We start from the raw sequence: 22130 nt of genomic DNA, 5'->3' as shown, positions 1-22130 counted from the left end.
GAGCACAGATTAGGAAAGGGACTGCTGTGGCAAAGCAGAGATTGTCAAATTGGATTGTGGAGGTTATCACTATGGCATACAAGAAAGCCCAAAATCCTTTGCCAGAGGGTATCTCTTGTCATTCCACTAGGGTTGTGTCTAAGTCTTGGGCTCCTTTCAGAGAAATCTCTATGGTGGATATCTATGCTGCTGCCGCTTGGGATTCCCCAAGTACTTTTGCCTGCTTCTACAAACTCAACATTGCTACACCTCATGCTGTCAGTTCAGCAGTTCTTCAGGAGCGACCTTGAATTTTTTCAGGTGAGTGGCATTCCTCATGACTATGTTGGTAGGAGTCATCCACTAGTGCTTAAGCATAGCCTCTGACAGTCAGGAAGAATGAAACGGAATGCTAGTTACACATGTAACTGTGGTTCTGTGAATTCTGGATGACCGCCAGAATTATTTGTCACTCGGAATGCATCAGAAAGGTGTACCGAACGCTATGCTACTGTGTCTATTATACTCAAGGTTCAGCCTACGTCACCACGTGACTTTTTTTTTGTTTATAACTAGTAACAAAGTATGTTGAGTTTCTTCATTGAAAGCTTATTGTATTACTGTATTATGCAGAGTATTATGGGAGAGAGATGGACTGAGTGAGTGTGAATACTTGCATCTCATACAGTATTCATTCTTCAGCTAAATTTCATATTCACAATAAAACATTAGTTTAAATGTCCACTGAGGAAAGCTATATCTTTGTCGTACTATCCGTTCATCTCTTAAGGATGATTTCTGATGACAGTGCTGCTCACTGTGTTTGATGGCTGCATCTTACAAGCTGTTGTTGAAAGTAAAAATAACTTACTTGTTTACAGCCCTGTTTTAATCTCTTTCAGTATAAAAGTCTTTACTGCTAACTCATAAAAATCCAACAGTGGAATAATGTAACTAAAATCACCATCACAAACACACACTGTTCACCAATACTATACTATTATTAAATACTACTATTATTTATATAAAATATTATTATTGAAGAATAATTTAATAATTTAATAAACAACAACAACAGCCATTATAAAAGTTGCTAGGCAATTCAGTCAAAAGTACAAAGGCAGCACTCTGATATACAACATTAAAATGACTACATAAAAGATAACGTGATGAGACTTTGACCTCAGCCAAAACTATCTGCTTTGGAACAAATAACCAAAAACAAATGATATTACATATTTAAACACTATAGAGACATCAGAGCCAGCTGAAAATTTCAGACAATCTGGCTGAGGTGAGTCTGCTCTCGGCGGGTTCATGAGTGCTCAATGGCCGCTGATGCCCTGGAGCTCACATTTCCAAAATCATTGAACCAGATTTTCAAATAAATGTATTCTTTATTAACAAACCGCATATTTGAAGTCTAAACAAGTACATCCTCGCCTAAAAAAACACTAAAATTTATAGTGGATCTGGGTATCCACCATGATCCAAGCCCAAGCCGTTTGTATCACTCTTCAAGAAGAGTGATACAAACAGTGAAATGGTTGGAGTTCCGATATCACTTGAATATCACATGAAATTATTGCTAATCAGATTCGAGGACCAGAAAGAGCTGTTGTATCAATAAATAAATAAATGTATGTAGTCACAGAGATGCAGCTTCAGTTTAACCCAGCTGAGTCCTCACTGACAGATCATTTCTAGTCATTTGAAGTTCTCATTGATTCAGACGTGCCTGAAAGTGGTGTTGACCAAATGAGTGAGTTGTTTACTCTGTAATTAGTCAGTCCTGTTCCATCAGTTTGTCTCGTTGATGTGGATATGTGCACTGATGGTGTAAGCAACCAATCACAGTAATGTTTGCCAGTATTTTGCCATTCCCTCTTCTCAGTGGTGTCTTGCTCTAGGAGATCAGTGAGAACACATTGAGCTCAAGGGAGGTCCCCCGCTGAAGCTTAATCCGCTGATGTCGCTGTTGGGGAGTGCTACTTCAGAAAAACAAGTGATATAGAAGATGCCTGATGTCATATTTTTCATTTAAATTGAGTTCTCTTTTTTTCAGTATGGTCAACAGTTAAAGCAAAACACAAACAGCACACATATATTTTTCAACTTAAGGCCAGTTAACCTGGAGCTCACCTTTATTGGCATGCTGTCTGCTTGTTCAGTGGACCCCATTCATGAAACACATGCAGGACAAAATTTATGTATTAATCATTTGGAAAACCATTGCTACATAAATGGTTTCATTCACATTTCATGAATGAGGCCCAATGCACACACTGAAATTGATTTGATTTGATTTGATTTGAAATTGTGACATCATGATCAACAGGCATCAAGGAGCTGTGTTCTGAAAAACTCATGTCTGTCCATCAATCACAAGAGTGATACTGCTGTTGGGTAAAGAAAGACCTTTTGGGCTGCAAAAAACTTTGCAAACTTTATAAACTGAACTTGAGAAATGTAATATAAAAATCTGAAACTGCATATATATATCTTGGTGGCTGTTATAGTAAAAACAAAGTAAACGTTTTCGAATGAGTTCCGCATGTAATGCAGTAGGCATTTACATGCAGCAGACATGCCCCTTCCAATGGAACATACAAATTAGAGGCTAAATTTTGGGTAGGAAATAACCATTTATATCTAAATTATGATTTTTTTAATTGAATAAATAAATAAATAAATAAATAAATAAATAAATAAATAAATAAATAAATAAAAAACACAAACAAACAAAACAAACTAAGATGGTAATTGCACCTCAGGAAATATAAAATAATTTTAGAAATGCATTTTATGACCCCTTTAATAAGTATTAACAGTAACAAATAAATACAGTGACAAATGAATGGCTTATTGTTAGTTAATTCATCAACTAATGTTTATTGTAAAGTGTTACCAAGAAATGCTTCTTGAGCACCAAATCAGCGTATTCAAATGATTTCGAAAGGATTGTTGAAGACTAGAATATGGTAGACTTCTTTCAAAATTGTTAAAAAAAATCATACCAACCCCGAAAATGTTTGGTTGGTTTTACGTGTTAGATACACTCCAAAAAACATCAGTGCATCTTGTTGAATTTAATTTAGATAATGCATCAGATAGCCAGTTAATGAGTACAGGAATGTATAGCATGGCTGCTTTATCAGAGAGAATGCAGTGCTTAAATATAAAGACTGTGTTGACCCCCACGCTTATCGAAGATCCAGCAGCCAAAGATAGCAGAGCGCGCAACATCAATGCTGCGATTTTCCAGCCCTCACAAAAGCCCTCTGGTTACTGTCGGATTAAAGGCTGGATATCTCAGCGTTCAGCTTTCTCTGCCTCTCCTTCTCTCTACCTCCTTCCTATTCTCTATCTCTCGCTCTCTGTCTTTCTCTGTTTGTAGCACTCGACTCGGCTTTTATCAGGGTTGAACATACAGGAAATTCTCCATGCAGAGAGCAGCTTGTGATTATGGATGGCACATGTTGAGATGGATCTCTGTGATATCAGAGGATGGGAGGACAAAGTTTAGCTTGTTGACATCTGTTTGCTGTAGCTTTGTGATTTCACTGCTCTCTTGAGTAAGGGGACATGCAAACTGACTTTGAGTCTGTGTTTTTGGTAGGTTGTGACCCAAAATAGCCATATAATCATGTTTTGATAGAATCGGAAAATAAATAGGCAAAGCAACTTGTAAAAGACCAATGCACTTTTAAGGACATTTTCGTTTTGGTACTCATCTTGGATTTTGAAGCAGAACTGGTTCAAAACCACTAATCTAATTTGTTTGCTACTCAGTGCCTTAATCAAATTGCATAGCACAAGTCTTATGCCTGCCAATTTTTGAGTGCAATACACATTAGATGGTCAGTGAAATATCTATGTGCACATTGTCTGAAGCTGAGTAGCATTAGACTGACTGATGCTGATAAATATATATATTAGCCCGGTTATTGATTGTACACAAAATGCCTCATTTAACTAGTTTCAAAAGGAATAAATGTTGGGGGAAATGTATTATTTCATTGCTGCTGGCAAAATAGCTTAATTTGATCCATGATCTTTCCATTTGCCAAATTTAAATGACCGGAAAAAGCAGTGCCAGTGGCGACAATTAAAGTTTATATATATATATATATATATATATATATATATATATATATATATATATATATATATATATATGGTGTAGTGGCCCAAATGTTGCCCACAAAATGGCCTCAAAAAGTGCCATTTGCACTATTTATAATAAATGATAAACTTTTATCATTTATAATAAACTTGTGCACCACATGCATCACAGGCATTCTTTTCTTGTTGTGTGTTAATTGGTGACTCCTGTTACAAAGTAATGAACAATTCAAAACTCAGCTTCTAATTTAATTCAACACAATTAGAACAAAACCTCATGTGTATGTATTAAGGTAAGTGCACAAATCAGATGCAATTATCATCCAGGAATGATAAAATTGAATACATTTTATGTAAAAAAAAAAGGCATTCAGATATAAGCTATACAATAGAAAGATTGGCAATAAACACACTGCTTTTAGACTTTCCCCATTACATCCTAAGTGTATTTTGTGTATTTTTAATGAAAGTGCAGATTTATTGGCTCATGATAAATCTGCTTGGGCTTGTTCTCAGTTAAAGAAAAAAAAAAAAAAAAAAAAAAAAACCCATATATATATATATTTATATATATTTGGAAGTAAACATCAATGTCTATTGCACACTTACTGTAGCTTGAATTGAGTTGTTAGTTTGGCAGTCGAATGGACCAAATTATTAAAACCATTGGTCTGTGGAAACATCTTTTGTCAGCTGTCTGGATCAGTCTGATCATTGGTATTTATGGATGAAGGTGTGATGATGCTGTAAAGATGCACTCAGTATTGTGCAATGCTGTGCCACTTAATGCTGACAGCGTTCGCTATGATGGCCTTCCCGAAATGTGACCTTTCCATCATAACACCTCCTGTCCTGTATAAGTAGCATGAAAACCTAGCACAGAAACTCACTTGTATCACATGAATCTCCTGCAGTATTACATTTATTTATTTATTTATTTATTTATTTATTTTGGAGCATAAATGGAGTACATTTTACTAGAAAATATTGTTTCAATCTTTCTACTTCAAAATTTCATGTTTAATTCAATGTTACTTTACATTTCTTTCACTATTTGTGAAATTTACCAGCAATTTCTGAGTGAAAATTGTTTCAAAGGCATTTTTTAGTGTAGTGAAGCATAGCACATTAAAATGTAACTTTGTTTTCACCATATGTAATGCATAGTGTTGGCAGGAAGCGAATGGAAGAAAAGGATGGTCAAATCACAAACATTTGCACAGTAATTGCTTTTTGAGCAAAGCAATATACAGCAAAGCAAACTCTTCATGTACCCGTTCACAGCCTCAGCACAAGCTCTACTCATTGTTTGCATCTCTTCGTTCTTGCAGTATACAGTACACTCACTGGGGGTTGTAAGGCAATATTCTCTGTGAAAGCTGCATTATTTATTTTTGAAATGTGGTATATAAATTGACATTTACACTTAACATTTAGCAGACGCAACTTACAAATAAAAATTAATGAACTTTGAAAATGTATTCATGTTATGCATGTGACATTAATAGTGTAGAAAAATAAAATTAATAAATAAAGTGTATTTTTAATTGAACGCTTTGTACACAGATTTTAGATTAAACTTAGTACAAGGTATAACATATTTTAATACTTTGATTTTGCTTAAGTAACATTACATTTTTATTTTCATTGCACTGAGATTAAAGAAAATTATTAAAATATTTAGCCAGTTATTTAATTTTGGAAATGTATATCATAAATGCACATTTTTATGAGAAATATAAATAGCTCTTTATATACTATATATATCTTAATCAGGGGACCTTGATATGAAAGAGTTTGAAAACTCCTGTTTTAAAGTAAACTATTGTACATGTTTTAGTAGATTGCATGCAGTAATATTAAGTTAAGACCAAAAATTTGTCGCATTAGCTAATTTTTAAGCTTTAAACAAATAAATGGCTCCCAGAATAGGGCCACTTTAACAACAATAAGACACAAGACATTGTTGGTATTCAAAAAGTGTTGAAGGATGTCCCCCATGGACAATTCAGGGGATTTAGATTGCCAAGCTTTAACAGAGAAACTTGAGGTGCTTTGGTTCCCTGCAAAACCTCCCTCAGGCTTGTGTTGCTCAGAGAGGAGTGACGGAGGAGATGTCATATGCCTTAAATGTTTTGCATGGGATGGTTGATCTAAAGGCAGGACCCATCTTTTATCCAGAAGAGATGTCTGATAAATGCAGAGGTGATGCAGATTCCATCTACTATCACTATCCCACTTAAATTGGAACAATGTTTCGGATGGATTATAGAGGTGGGTTTGTAAATAAAAGCATGTTGGTTCGATCCCTAAAAAGAGCACACTTGAGTCATCAACATTGTGCCCTTGAGCAGTAAGTGAAAATGGAAGTCACTTTGTATAAATGCTAAAGTTTGACTTACAAACTAAAACATTTAAATAGATTGTTGTTTCTTTCACATATATGTAAAATACTATTAAGATTTGAATTGTCTGGACCTAAGATGAAAAGCCAGAAGCCTCTTAACAAATAATACCTGAATTATTTCTGAAAGGCCAGAAATAATTACCCTTCTTCTTTGATTGAGGGATTTTGAGGCCTGAGATCTAAAACTAATGTATGCAACATCTAAAGCAGTCATTCTGTCCTTTGAATCAATTATAGCAGCTATCTCTATGCTGACTATTTTAATTCATTTGCTGGAAGTTACTGGATTGCTTTTATACAGTAAGTGCATTTAGACCCTGGCACTCCTTGAGTAGCATGCACACCCCGGTCATTTCTATAGATCGCTCACATTGTGTCTGAATCAAAAGCACTTTGTGTCAAGATTTTACCATTGTTGAGGTTAAGGGTACAGCAGAGTTTCCACAAAACCCTCTGAGAATAGAATCACTCGTCCGAAACCACAAACAAGAGACTTAAGTGAGACAAAAGGCTCTGGAGGTTTTCTGGCAAATGGGAAAGTCAGAGCCATTATTCCCAGTGAGAGCAGAGCCCTCGGAGCAGGACAGCTATAGTGTCTTTAAAGCCCCGGAGCAGCGTGAGGTACTACAGGTTACGTACGTGCTACTCTGTCACGGCTCCTGTCTCTGCCACCTTTCAGCCCCCGACAAACTCTTTGAGATGCCTTCCTTAACTGGAAAGGATTCCTCAAAAGGTGCAGGGGCAAATGGTATAGAGAACATGGATGTGCATAGAATGTAGGATGAGTAGGTTTTTTTTAATGTATTTGTGCTTTTCTTTTTCGTTTGGTTTGGTTTTTGTTTAGCCAATCCATTATGTCACATAATTGAATATTGCAGAATAATTGAATTGAATTATCTGATATGCCAATATTTGGTGAGGAAATGTCCCATATGAAGATAAAATCAGAATGAATACTTTTTAATTTTAAATATTGCGCTGCAAAGAGCAATACTAGTTTTAACTTGTCTATAACTTGGCAAAAGACCATGGGATAAATGAAATAATCAATGGCTTGCCGTGCATTAAAGGATTTTAAAAGCACTTTGCAGAAGGTGGTTCTTTGCTTTCACGTCGTGCATTTAAAATCCTTTTTGTAGGGTTGGGGGGTGGGTGGGATTTCCCCCCCTTCTGTTTTACAGTATGTATCCCTACCTCTGCTGAATTATTTTTATAATAAATTATATAAATAATGAATTATTAATATCCCCCTGGGTGATGTTACCCCACCAACCACCAATAGAGCTTATAAAATAACAAAAATAAAAATATTTTTTATTAAGGAAAATACTGCAACATGACGATACAAACAACAATAAAATTAGAAATGAACTTTAACTGTCAGCGCGCCCGCTTAATAGAGACCGTCTAGGGGTGCTTCTTAATTCTTATTTGTGCATCCTGGTTTCCTTTCCTCGCTTCCTTTCCTTGCATCTTAGCTCCACCACTTCAGGATGTGAGGGAAGGACGCAAGGAAGAGAAGCGAGGACAAAGCAATTGAATCAAGTGAAATGATATATCCCCGTCTCCCTTTAGCGTCACATCAAAGCGTCATCAGCTGCACTAAAGGGATCTTCCCTTATGTTGTTAAAGTTTTTCTATGAAAAACACTTCTGCAAAAGATACACCTGTGTATGCTCGCTCATAACTCCTCAGGAAGCCTCCTCACTCCTCCATCCTCGCCTCCTTGTGGTGAAATTAGAGATTTGAGATGTCCTTCAAGATGGCCGAGCTCGGTTTCCGGGTTGTAGGATGGAGTACGGAGTAACGAGGAAACGAGGAGGGATATTGAGAAGACCCCCAAGTTTCATGATCCTGGTTCACGTGCCTCAGTCTATTCAGGGCTTTTTAGAAAATCAGCGTGCGTGACAGTATGTGATTAATACACAATGTTTTACTCAAAACTCACTCTACTGTGGCCTAATGCAGATACTGTATATAATAAATGCAGAAATTTCTTATGAGACAGAACACAGTTTTTCAGTCACCGTAATGTAGGAATTATGATCTTTTTGTGAGTCATTAAGAAATTATGACTCTATTCTATTTAAAGATATATGAGGTAATAGTGTGAATACATAATGTGTGCACTTTTGGAGTAAAAGTTTGTATTTTGTGTAGCGAAACACTGATCAAAATTAAATGGAAGCAAACGCGATTGAATATGTACACGTTTGTGTCAGTATTCGAAATACTGTTAACTCACGACTGATTTTGCATTCCTGGCAGAAATAAGAACTACAGTAATAGTGTCACTGTAATCAAGTATTATCATAAATAGTGGTCAAATATCGAAGCCATCGAATCTCAAAGTCAAATCATAATTATATATATATATATTTGCCAACAAATTATTTTTAATTATGCAGAATAACGGTATAATGAATAATTACTCAACTGAATTGAATAAATCAGATATGTCAATATTTGGTGAGAAAATGCCCCATATGATATATATATATATATATATATATATATATATATATATATATATATATATATATATATATATATATATATATATATATATATATATATATATATATACTCTTTTATTATTGTACTCTATTCCTTTAGTTTTGTTAATAAATATTTGGTTAAAACGGTGACGATAAAATTATGTATGTTCTGCATTTATTTATTTAGTTTCTGTGTTTTCTACTCATTGTTCGATCCACATTATGTAAACTAGTTGAACATTAGCATATATGAAAGCTTTTGTATTATTTGATGAGGAGTTTGTGACTGTGCTGCATCTGTATGCTTTTGTGTGCACATAGAGGACAAACAGCATGTATGTGTGTACGTGTGTTCATCTGCCAGTGACAGTGCTAATGCGTTTTTTGTGTGTGTTTGCGTGTATGCAGAGCATTAAGAAGTGTGTGGGCTGGCCATCCTCCCGCAGCACTGAAGATTCACAATGGATTTTTTCTTGCAGGCAGACCCATGGCTGTTCATCGAACCCCCCACCAATAGTTATGCTTGTGGTGAACAATTACACAAGCATAACCTGCCTCTTTAATTTAGGGTTTTCAAGATGCAAAGGGACTGTCGAGGATGTTAAATTGCCTTTGGCTTTCTGTTTAAGGCAAAGCTGAAGTGCTGGTGATTAGAAACTGGACAAGAATAGGACAGATATTTCTTTACTAACAGCAGCTTTTAAAAAAAAAAAAAAAAAAAAGAAAGACACAAATTCAGTGGCTTTGTTTAGATAAAAAGGGTTTGCAGATGTATGGGTATGGATGGGTTTCTCTTGGGCAAACTAGAAAAGAGTATTGAGTAAAAGAGGAAAAGCAATGGTACAATACTGCACTAAATGCCATTAACCTGAAAGGCATCCTATTGTATAGAGTAATGATTGCTCTTTTGGTTTGTGCAATTGTTTTGTTTGAACTACTGTAAATGTACTGTAAATGCTTGCAGTAACATGACAACGGCAGAGGCTTTATTCTGAAGAGTGTACCCTGCAATCTGCCAACCTGACATCTGACAGCTATCTCCCCAGTTTGTTCTAGCAGGGTCATAATTGAAACAGCTCCTTTGCAATTAAGACCTTACAAAAAAAAAAAAAAAAAAAAAAACCCAAGCTGAGCAACTCCAGTTCTAATGAATATACAGCTGTCTGGCATGATTATATGAGCGCTGAGAGATAATTAATCTTGCTTGCTGTCTCCCTGTCTATTATTCCACCCTCGTGTGTTACCAGACCTCTTTCATTTATCTGTGGCATGAAGAGCAAGATACGGGACTTGGATAACTAAACATGTGAGATGACGACTCGTGGCACATTGTAGATATTTGATTATCCCCCACCCATGTAATAAGCTCTGTAGCAGTTATTTAAAATACAACCTTTTACACATTACAGCACTACAACTGTAAAACCAAATAGATGCCAACTTGTTGCATGTTCATTTAATTTAATTAATTTATATATTTTTCTAACTATTTAATTAAATTTTATTTTATTTTTAGGGATGCCAATCAATTATTTTTAAGTATACATTTAAGTATTTAAATATGCATATTAATAAGAATATTTATTTTTAAAAATAAGGTGATTGATAAACGTTTTATTGTCATAAATTATTTTATTAATTCATTTATTTATTCTATTTTATTTTTTTAACTTGGTTTATGAATTGCTATTACATAAGAATATATATTGCATAAATAACTTGCCTTTCAGCAACTCACATAACATAATTACTATTATTATATAGATGACCAAAGCTGTGCCTGAATATATTTTTTTAAATTAAATCATAGTTGGCACAACAATGTTTTAGGCCTAATTCTAAAACATTTATGACAAAAATGCCCGGATGATGCTTCTTTACACGTTCTAATAGTATCTCAAGTGAATATCCGTCGCAACTAGACATTTAAAACTGTGTCATACTTGTGAAAAGAGCTTGATGAGATTTATAATGTGCCCTTTTCAGATCATCCTTACACCCCAGAATGGTTTTACAACTCAGAAGTCTTACAAATTCCATACGTATCCATTATCTATATGATAAGATGATGGGACATTGAGCTGCTACCTTGATAAAAATTTGCAATACTTCTCGGCAGAATTAAATCCTGTGTGTTTAAAAGCCAGGTTTAGTCATTGTTGGGGAAGTTGCTTTTTTTCTGGACTAAGCCTGTTTGTTCTTGATTCTTTATGTAGGGACATCCTTAAAGTCTACTTAACTCTACTTTCATGCAACTGAAACTAAATATTTCCTTAATGCATTCTGAACAACATGTGGTGTTGTTGCTGGCAAGCTGAATAAATTAGTATATAAAATTAAATTGATTACATTTTTGTATAAAGTGCATTAGCCTTGATAAAACTAACACCACTGTGCACAGCCCTTGTTTAAGAAACAACATGCTCTAAATATTATATTTTGAAAAGTCTTCTTAGTTGGTAAATGACATGTGTGTTCCTCTGGCCCTCAAAATCTGTTTTGCTTAATTTCATTCCAACTATATTTAAAATATTTTATAAAAAAAAGACTTGTGTGTAAAATGCACATTGGGCCAGGAGCAGGTTTTTAGATGATTTAATTGCATCACATTACATCTATTGTTATTGTATTTTTGGTAAAGGAAACACCTGGGAAATGGAACTAGTTTGGTGTTCTACTTGTCTAAAATGAATAATGCTGTCTAAGTAACACATTTATGTTGCAACGCAACAAAAGTAGACCACTGTTATTATAATCAGTAGGCCTTTCTATACTGCATAAACCTGATGAGGCCTTCAGTTGATGAATGCCCCATTTCTGTTTTTAATGTGTTACACAGCAACTCCAGCCACTTTCTTTATCTGTCTGAAATGAAATTTTATTTGTAGTATATTTTAAAGAATTCTGAACGCAACTATATATATATATATATGTTTTTTTTATTTAATTTTATTATTATTTATTATTATTTTATTTTATATTATTTATTTTAGATGAGAAAAACCCCAAGTAAAGAAAATTTCAAAACATTTTATTATTTTCTGTGTTTTATATCTTTTATTATTTTATTAAATTCAAAAATTCTCCCAAAGTGTTGCCTCGAGCTCACAGCTGATTGGTTGATTATTAGTGAAGACTCTGAGGTGGCAAGGAACTTTGACCCATTCAGTGTAGAAAGCATCAAGCTGTGCATCATCAGTCTCTTTCATTGCTCTCCTGGTGTAAGTGTGGCAATTCAGTCAAAATCTAATGACACTTCAGTCAATGTTGATGTAAACTTTTTCTTTCGTCTGTCAGATCAAGAGAGGATTGGAAAAGACTCGTCCTACGAGCAAGAAGGAAAGGTGATGTTCGTGATTGATGCAGTGTACACAATGGCGCACGCCCTCCACAACATGCACAAAGACCTGTGCCCTGGCAAGGTGGGACTCTGTTCCAAAATGGACCCAGTTGATGGAACCCTCCTGCTAAAGTACATCCGCAATGTCAAGATAGCAGGTAAGCGGTTTACCTTCTGCATTACCACTCTTCTGTTTGTCTTTTGACAGACCTACCAGCACAGAGCAAACATCTGTTTATGGGTGCTTAAGAAAAGGGATTTTTTGCATAATTAGCCTCTGATGGTGAATTTAAGTTTCTTTATTGCGCCATAACAATTTCAAAACAGCTCCCTCACAGGATACATTTTTCTGAAAGTTGTCCAAAATCCTTTTACTAAAGCCCCACCCTGGCTGTACATTGTCAACAAATGGTTTAACAAAGATTAGCTGCTGGAATGGATTAGAGTTGTGAGAAACAACAGAAGCCCTGAGGAACAACAAACTGCTCCCCAGAAAAGTATTTTGATATGTGCTTAGCGTACCCAAGCCAAGGTTGCTCCTGAGCCATATATGTGTTAATTAAAGCAGTTTGCAGTGGGCTCACAACACCCTTTGGACATGTTCTTCCTGGACTATCAATGGCAGTATGACTAATTAATTTACTGAGTATTAACATTTACTCAGAGGACCATGATGATGTGGCCTACTGTTCTGAAGTGTAACCGGCTAATAGAATATGACTTCAGGGTCATAAACTTTTTTTTTTCCCCAACTGGGTCAACTGTTATGCAAATCGATCTGTCACATGGTTATCTGACCAAGTGCCCTTCAATTATTAGTGCATTTGATTAAATGATTGTCTACAGAGCTTTACTGTGTCAATAACGTCTGCTTTGGAATAGGCCATGATGTTTTTTTGTTTTTTTTTTTAGGGAGAAAACGTGCAGATCTAATTTAATTAATTATGTGCCTGACAATTACTGCTGTAGTTGAATGCTAGTTCAGAACATAAACACTTGATTGAGGAGTCCTTTGGGAACCAGTTAAGAACTGGTGTTTTAATGAATTGTACTCAGTGATCGAACTGAGCCAGTTATCGGTGGCTTGATGGATTGGTATTGTTTGGTAAAGGTTTGCCCATTACTTTATCTTGAGTATCTATTGTTGCTTATTCTGTCCATGTATAAATGAAGCAAAGGTCAATTTTTTTGAACCAATAAGCATGCTTTTTTGTGTGTGTGTGTGTGTGTGTGTGTGTTTGTAATTATTGATTATAAATGGGTCATTTGGGTTAAAAACCTAGTATAAACACTCAGTATATATCAAGCAGTCTGGAACAGACAATGCAATAGTGGTAAAAGCATGTTTATTCACACTTATGTGTTTCGACATTATTGTTGGATTCACCCTAGTCAGATTGAGTGCTGCACCATTGTTTACTTTCAGCCTGCACCATACTGTCTTGTTTAAAAATGAATCTGTTGCAAAGTACAGCAAACAAACAAACAAACAAACAAACAAACAAACAAACAAACAAACAGTGTTTCACTGACGCGATCTGGAGCTCTTTACTAATTTTACAGTGTTTACACTGGACGCGAGCGGCGGAACGCAACTATAGACAACAAAACCCATTATAATCTGTGATTCTATCCACATTGGATTCAGCACTGATTGACACAACGAATCTCCTACAGTTAACTGTTGTCCCGCTCTATTTCTGACATACAAGCATTCTGACTTTTGACCTGAAAGAGAAATTGATTTGCGGCATGATGCAACAGCGCTCACGTCCGATGTAGACATGTTAGGATCACAAGGAAGGCAATTCAAAGACTACTTTTTACAACTTACACTGCACAGTGTCTTGTAATCTTGTAATTTCATCAGTATGGTTCTGTTGATGGAGTAATCCTGTGTTTGCGTCTCTCTAGTATTGTAGAAGCAGATGTTGATCTTTTCCTGTGGAGGCAGTGCTTAGCCAGACTAATATATCATAAAGTGGCAAATTTCAAAACGAGTCGTTTTCTGAGCTTGGTTTCAATAAAAGCTGTTTTTAAACTAACGAGAAATGTCAAAAGATCAAGGGCAATTTGATTTCTCAGTTCATGACTCCTTTACTAACAGCATCATTTGAGCTGCATGAGCTCCACAAGTTTATGATCCTGCTTACAGCTTGGTGATCATGTTTTCCAGTATGAACATCTGAGGAGTAGCCTACTTTAGTTCACATCCTCAATTTCATATTTCTTATTAATTCTATGTTTACAATATTAAAAATCCTACCACTATTCCTACAAAAAAATTCGTAGATTTTTAATGTGGAATCTGATGTTTGGACCCTAAGTGTGTTTGGACCCTAGGTGTACAAACAAGTGATGTACCAGCAATGTTTTTCTTTTTTTCTTTATTCAAGCATTGATTATGCTAATGTTATTCTCAAGTTGAAAGACACTCTACAAGCACTTTTTACATCCAAGTCTTAGACTCTTGCATCATTGCATACTGGCCTGGTGAGTTTAAACTTACACCTATAACACTGTTTACAGAAAAACAACAGCTTTTGTATTACTCAGTGTCATCTTCATGTTCATTCCTGTTAATGAACAGATATGTTGATAATTATAATTGTGTTCAGAATGCAATCAGTTTGCAACACTTCTCCTGCCAGTTCTGAAGTGGCCATGGCAGACGTTCACAGCAGATGAGCTGAGATCCAGTGTCTGGCAGCGATTTACTGCTATATAACCATGAGCCTGATGAAAAAAAACAGCTTTGCAAGATTTGAGACCTGCTGTATGTAGCCAAAGCTGTTTCAAAACTGTCTCGTAACTCTGCATTGCATGTTTTCAGTGCTACTTTTTTAAACATAACCCCATCCTCCCCTTTCCACGCGACTTTGAGTGAGGTTAGTAAGAGACTTGAATAGCCTGAGATTGAGCGAGGCAGCACATCACTTTTCTGTCCGTGTAGCCATCACTTTCATCAAATGTAGTTTCTTCTTTGTAAGTCTACTGAGTGTGAGGCCTTTAAACATGCGTTTGCTTCCAAAGCTGATTGCCGGTTTCCTCCACATACTCAGTTTTAACAACACAAATGACTGCCAAAATGGTGTTTTATTCCTGCTGTTGGCTGGTGAAAAACGACAGAACACTTTCATTTTCAGTTTCATTAAGATAAATTTACAAGCTTACATTTAAACAGACCTGGTTATCTATCTATCTATCTATCTATCTATCTATCTATCTATCTATCTATCTATCTATCTATCTATCTATCTATCTATCTATCTATCTATCTATCTATCTATCTATCTATCTATCTATCTATCTATCTATATCTATCTATCTATCAATCAAACTTTCTTTTGTTCTATCATTCTATCTGATGTTCTATTATTTTATCATTTTATCAGTATGATTTTCAGTAGTTTTTAGAACACAGACTCATTGTGATGCTGTCAGTGACCATGTGTCTTCTCTGCTGAATATTATGGTTGGAGAAGGATCTCTTGGCCGAGTGGTAAGCTCTGTCTCTGGAGGTGGAAGTCTACCTGTGTTTCTCCCTGATCCCATTGTTTGAAGTGCTGCACAATGTCTCATCAAATAAACCTCAGAAGAAAACTCTCAACCCTTTGATGCTGTGGAGTACACTTATGGCTCTAATAAGGATATACTGTATGTCTGGGGACTGTGTAGTGGCATCTTCCTGGTACAGTCAGAACCCTATACTGAATAATAAACAAAAGTCATAACACAGATTTCTGCTTCCGAGTTTTGCACTGTCTATATCATGTTTAGTAACTGTAGATTTTTACAGTTTTTCTCAATCGCTTTGGCATATTTTTTGAAACATTTAACATTCTCTAAACTGTAAGTACAATTTTCACAACTGCTTCCTGGAACAGCTGGCCTGCGGAATGGACCTCACCCAAAACATTTAATTTATGCTTCACAACCTAGATATTTTTTCAGTGAATTGTGAATTCACTGATGTGAATGAGAAACTAATTGTTCAGAAGTCTGAACTTTGTGAATGTTTTAGCAACATGCTGATGCTTGTTGTCAGAGGGGGTCGCTAGGGCTTTGCTATTTATTGTACTGTACTGTTGCTTGGTTGGTTGGTTAATAGGTGGTTTCTAAGGTGTTTGGCCTGATTTCTTACTAGCTCAAGGGAAAATAGCCCACCCAGTTAATAAGTATGACTTAAGTCCCACATTCAGTCTAAGTCTTTGGGATTTTTGCCACCTGTTTTATTGTTTTGGGGGTGAAAATCTTTGATTTTTATTATTAGAAACACACTGCTCCTCAACATTCCACAATATTTGAGCCATCACCCATGTCCATAGCACAAATGTGTAGGACAAGTTGTGCACCGACATTTAGTATTTAGGCTCAAGTTTAAGCACCGCTGATAATAAATTCATACTCTGTGGTATGGTCATATGCCTGAGTGAGTCAGTAACTGAGTGCTTACTTTGGGAATCTCAGTCAGTTCATGTGCACCCTCTTGATTTGATGAATATTTTGTCCTTATGAAATTCTCATAATCGTTTACATCTGTCTCTATTATATGGTGAGCTGCACTGCTACTAAGCATGACTGTAAAAAAAAATCTTAATTCCTTAATTCAGAGCATTTGACTCATCAGAGTTTTAAATAAGCCTCTCGTAGCTTCCAAGCCTGCACAAAGAAGAATGGATATTCATCAACAGAAATCCACCATTGCTGATAATCATCCTTAGATTTCAGTGAGAATTTCATGTGGATTGTGCCTCAGAATAGTTATAACCCAAACACAAGTAGTGAAAACACAATTTCTTGTGCTATTGTTTGAGTAGACTCGGCTGTGCAGAGTCCAGGGAATTAAGTTGGACACAGTCAGGTGCTTGGAATACAGATAGCTTAACCAAAACTTTAAAGCCTGAGACAGCAGGGTTTTCCACAGAATAAGGCACCTAATTTAAAATGCATAATGGGATGCAGCATCATTGTTATCCTGTCCACTTCACCTTCCTCCTTCCATAAGCTAAATAGAAATTGCACTCAATGTACTTGAGGTTAGATATCTGCAAAGGGAATTTCGACTTGTTTGTATAGAGCTAAATACTGTATATATGCCCATGCATTTTTTACTAAGCAGTGGTAATGCAGTTTTTTTTTTTTCAATTTCAGGTTTAAAATAAAGTTATTTTTTCTCCTTTAGATACAATGCTTGCAGTTATATTACAAATATGTAGTTTTGAAAAGCTCATTTTTATTTACTATAGCTAAGATATAGCATTAGGTAACCTCTAAAGCAATACATTTAGCAAAATTTCTTTTAAATTTACTGCTAGCACATTTAGTCCAGCATAACATATTGCAGTTTCCAGTTCACCATCAATCTCAGTTGATTTTCGTTCACAGATTTTGGACGCTGACCTGGATATGTCCGTACATGAGCGGTTGCTCATTACTGTGAAGATACTGTATATGGTTTAACACTTTTTGCATCCTTTAATCAGATTTCTCTGCTCAAATCTACAGGCATTGCTGGCAATCCGGTGCAGTTCAATGAGAATGGAGATGCCCCAGGCCGTTACGATATCTACCAGTACCAGATAAAGAACAAAACAGCAGAATACAAGACCATCGGCCACTGGACTGACCAACTTTACCTAAATGTAAGTATATTTGGGATCACAAAAAAAAAAAAAAATCTTGTCTTGTTTATTCACCCCCATACCACTCCAAACCTGTATTTTGTTATTATTCTTGTCCAACACAAAAGTAATGGACCACTATTTTTTTTTTTTTTGGTTTACAGCTTTACAGTTTCTGCTCACTCTTTTTTGACAAGAGCTGCACAATAATTTCTAAAAAAAAAAAAAAAAAAAAATCTCTAGTGTTCCACAGAAAAACAAGCAGCATATGGGTTTGGAGCGATGTGAGAGTGAGCAAACAATGACAGTGTTTTCACTTTTTGGTGAACTTCATGCACACATCGCTTATGAAGAAGGACTGAAGTATAGCCTTGAGGAAAACTGCTTAAAATTGCACCTTTGAGATGCCCAAGATTTAATGTAATGAGTCAATGGATGAGGAAATGAAAACACTCATTTGAAATGTTAAATGTTGTTTGGTCTTTAGCCGAGATAAATGGTAAATACTGTCTGTTTTTGCGATTCAGATGCGGGCGATGCAGTGGCCAGGTGGAGGGAAGCAGGTGCCGACTTCCATCTGCAGTCCGCCCTGCAAACCTGGATGGCGCAAGAAGATCGTTAAGGGCATTTCCTGCTGCTGGCACTGCGATCGCTGTGATGGTTACCAGTATCAGCACGACCTCTACACCTGCAAGATGTGCCGCTTTGATTTAAGACCTAACAAGAATCACACAGGCTGCCAGCCCATTCCAATTGTGAAGCTGGAGTGGAGCTCACCCTGGGCAGTCATACCAGTCCTGATTGCTATTCTCGGCATCATAGCCACTCTTTTTGTTGTGGTCACCTTCATTCGCTACAATGACACGCCGATTGTTAAGGCATCCGGACGTGAGCTCAGCTACGTCCTGCTTACAGGAATCTTTCTGTGTTACGCCACCACCTTCCTGATGATCTCAACCCCAGATATAGGGATCTGTTCGCTGAGGCGAATTTTCCTTGGGCTCGGAATGAGCATCAGCTATGCGGCGCTGCTCACCAAAACCAATCGGATTTATCGGATTTTCGAGCAGGGAAAAATGACAGTGAGCGCGCCACGCTTTATCAGTCCGGGTTCACAGTTGGTAATCACCTTCAGCTTGATTTCCGTTCAGCTCCTAGGGGTGTGCATCTGGTTTGCAGTGGACCCTTCCCAAGCCCTCATTGACTATGAGGACCAGCGCACGGCAGATCCCCAGATGGCACGTGGAGTCCTAAAGTGTGACATATCAGACTTGTCACTCATCTGCCTCCTGGGATACAGCATGTTGCTGATGGTGACGTGCACGGTGTACGCCATCAAGACACGTGGTGTTCCTGAGACCTTCAACGAGGCCAAGCCCATCGGCTTCACCATGTATACCACTTGCATCATCTGGCTTGCTTTCATCCCCATTTTCTTCGGCACATCGCAGTCGGCAGAAAAGGTAAGAGCCGATGAGTGAGCGCAATTCCTTAAGACCTTGTGAATCAAACGTCTTAAAGTAATGACAGCATTTACCGCCCCAGCTTCCAACAAAACATGCCATTCAGCACCGTCCATTTTCAGCAAAAAACAGACCAGCGGGAACAAATTGACGATGTTCATTTGGGCTTCACATCAAGCAGAGCGGTAGAACACATAGTTTATTTCAAAGAGAAAGTGAGAATCATGAGGTGCGCTACAGTGAAGAACTCACATGGTTTCCTTCGAATATTGAAAAGGACATGTGCGGCTAGGAAAACAAAAGCACTCTCTTTTGCCCATGCAGCACTGTGCTCTCAAAGATAAAAGAGGCTTTGAAAATAGCAAGGAGATTGAGCATCCGCTTTTTGTAGATGATGTAATCAATTGACGAGCACCAACTGACTTAGAATACAGAGCAAAAAGGCTCTTCATTTTGAGGCCAAATTATATATGCAAATACCCTGGCACTGGCTGCATTACTCATTTCAATTAGAAAACCTGGGACCTTCTGTTTCTGAAGCTTAAGATAAGGGCTTTCTCCTTTTTCAATTTGAGTTTTATTTAATTAGTGTCTCCCTTAACAAAACCTTGAACAAGCAATTTCAGCAATTTGAGTATTGTTATACTTGTTGGTAGGGAGCCATTACTGCTTTAAACTCAAGGTTCCCACTGCGCCTTTTTAACCGCTGTTTGAATGACTCATTCAGATATAAGATTGTATGAACTGACTTATGTAATTGCATGTTGCCTTAGACTATGTTCTGCCTACACCAATCCCAAAGAAACAAATAACTGTATTTCTGCTGATCAGAGAAAATCGTAACAACGGTAACTGTTCCTACTGCTCTTTCCTCTCTTCACATCCACCCCCCCCCCCAATTTCCCAGGCACCTGATTTTTTTATCTGCACCATAAAGGTTTTAGTGTGAATTTACAGTATTACTGGCCAACTAGCTGATGTCCTTTCACAGTAATTTTTACAGAACATTTTCAGTGCAATTTTCTATGCTCAATCTTTGACCAATTTAGCAATTAGTGGCGATCGTTTGAGTGATCGTATTGCAATCTGTCTCATTTGTATCTTGGAATAGTCTTTTCATGACTGGATAGTTACATGATGAGTAAAAAGCATGAAGGAATGAAGTTATGAAGTTATGAAATTAAAAATGTGTCAGGTTCATTTGAGCACTTAAATTAATGGCTTCCATAAATCTGAGAACTTAGTTTTATGTCAGAAGATATTAATTGAGTGTGCTATTGAAATAGCTTTTTTTTGGACATTTTATATTGTAATGTTATGGTTTACATTTTAGTTTTTACTTGAGCAAACGAGCAAATATTCTACTACAGACCTGATCTAGAGGCTACTCCAGTATTGTACTGGCCATTTAGTTTCCCAGCATGCACTGCAGCATGAATAAATTAAATGGTTATTTTTTTTTATTACTATTTGCTGGTTTATTTTGTTTTTGTTGCAGTAGAACAACAAGTGATATTGTTTAAATGCAATGCAATATGATTTTTATAAAGTGATGTAGTTGCCAAAGAAAATTACAGTATATAATCAGAGCTTGATGTTAATTCTGCTCTGTACATCACAGGACTGGCGAAACAGTTATAGCAATTAGTTTTGCACAGAAAATAAAGCATGCATCATATGACAAAATCCTACCACTGTATGCACAACAAACAGTGTTTTCAGATGGGAATTAACATATCAAAACAAGAGCACATCACAATCATCCAAGCTGGCAAGCACAATAAAGCCTGGCTAGTCAGAGATGACATGTATTTTTAGAGCAATTAAATGCCTCACTTCCTCCTGGCCTGTGATTTACCTTATCTCGCTGCCTGTGCACTTGTCACACGATTTCTGCCAGACTCCCCATCAGCATGCCGACTCCATCAGTTGTTTGTCATCTTATGTCAAAGTGAATAATGAATGTCTTTGGAGGCTTTCTGGAGCATTTGAACGTTGGCAGCTGGTCTGGTCCCTGCTGAATGTGATCAGTCTGTCAAATGATTAATCGGGAGGTCATCTTATTGTGGTTTAACCAAATGAGCTAGTCTGGCAGGTAGTCCTCATTGTGGTCTAAAGGCTTTTGCATGCTTCCTTCCTGGATTTTTAGAAGGATCCAGATGGATTTTTGATTGCTTTGTTGGGTGAACTTGAATGCATGCCCAAAATCTGACCATTGATAAAAACCTGTCTGTCTAAAATAAATCAGTTCAGTTAAAAAGGGAAGCACGATAATTTTCTGCATCTTAAAAATTAAAGTGTGGATTATAATAGATAAAAAAGCAATCAAATGAATGCGATTAAGCAACTTTTTCATCCTTAATATAATAAGTGCTGGCAAAAAGTGTACTGGCACTCAGTCATTAGTAATTTTTTTAATAGTCAAAAATTCAGTGATTAGTATTTTCTTTCTTTCTTTGTTTTAATTTTTCCATTCAAATTTTCAGTTTTAATGGTTAATTTGAATGTTAGTTATCAAAAGTATGTGTAATTAATTGAAATAATGAAACTTATAAATGGTTTATTATATTATTGGAGTTTATTGGAGTATGTTTTACAAGAAAATACTATTTCAGGCTTTTTACTTTAAAATTTCACATTTAATTCAGTGTGTTTTTTTGCTAACTCTTTGTAATTGTATTTATTTATTATAAA

At 36.3% G+C, this 22130-nt stretch overlaps 1 protein-coding gene across 2 annotated transcripts in view; it reads left to right on the top strand.

Annotated features, from left to right (window-relative positions):
• The window catches only part of LOC109095028 (metabotropic glutamate receptor 4-like), a 157384-nt gene that overhangs the window by 107719 nt on the left and 27535 nt on the right, over positions 1-22130 (top strand). For both annotated transcript variants that reach the window (XM_042758816.1, XM_042758817.1), the window contains exons 7-9: positions 12307-12507; positions 17858-17994; positions 18501-19436. In XM_042758816.1, coding sequence (XP_042614750.1) covers positions 12307-12507; positions 17858-17994; positions 18501-19436 — 1274 coding nt within the window. The remainder of the gene's footprint in view (positions 1-12306; positions 12508-17857; positions 17995-18500; positions 19437-22130) is intronic.

This window comes from Cyprinus carpio, chromosome A6 (assembly GCF_018340385.1).
Source record: "Cyprinus carpio isolate SPL01 chromosome A6, ASM1834038v1, whole genome shotgun sequence".
Classification (NCBI taxonomy): domain Eukaryota; kingdom Metazoa; phylum Chordata; class Actinopteri; order Cypriniformes; family Cyprinidae; genus Cyprinus; species Cyprinus carpio.
The sequence above is the reverse complement of the archived record's forward strand: the minus strand, read 5'-3'. Positions and strand labels throughout refer to the sequence as shown.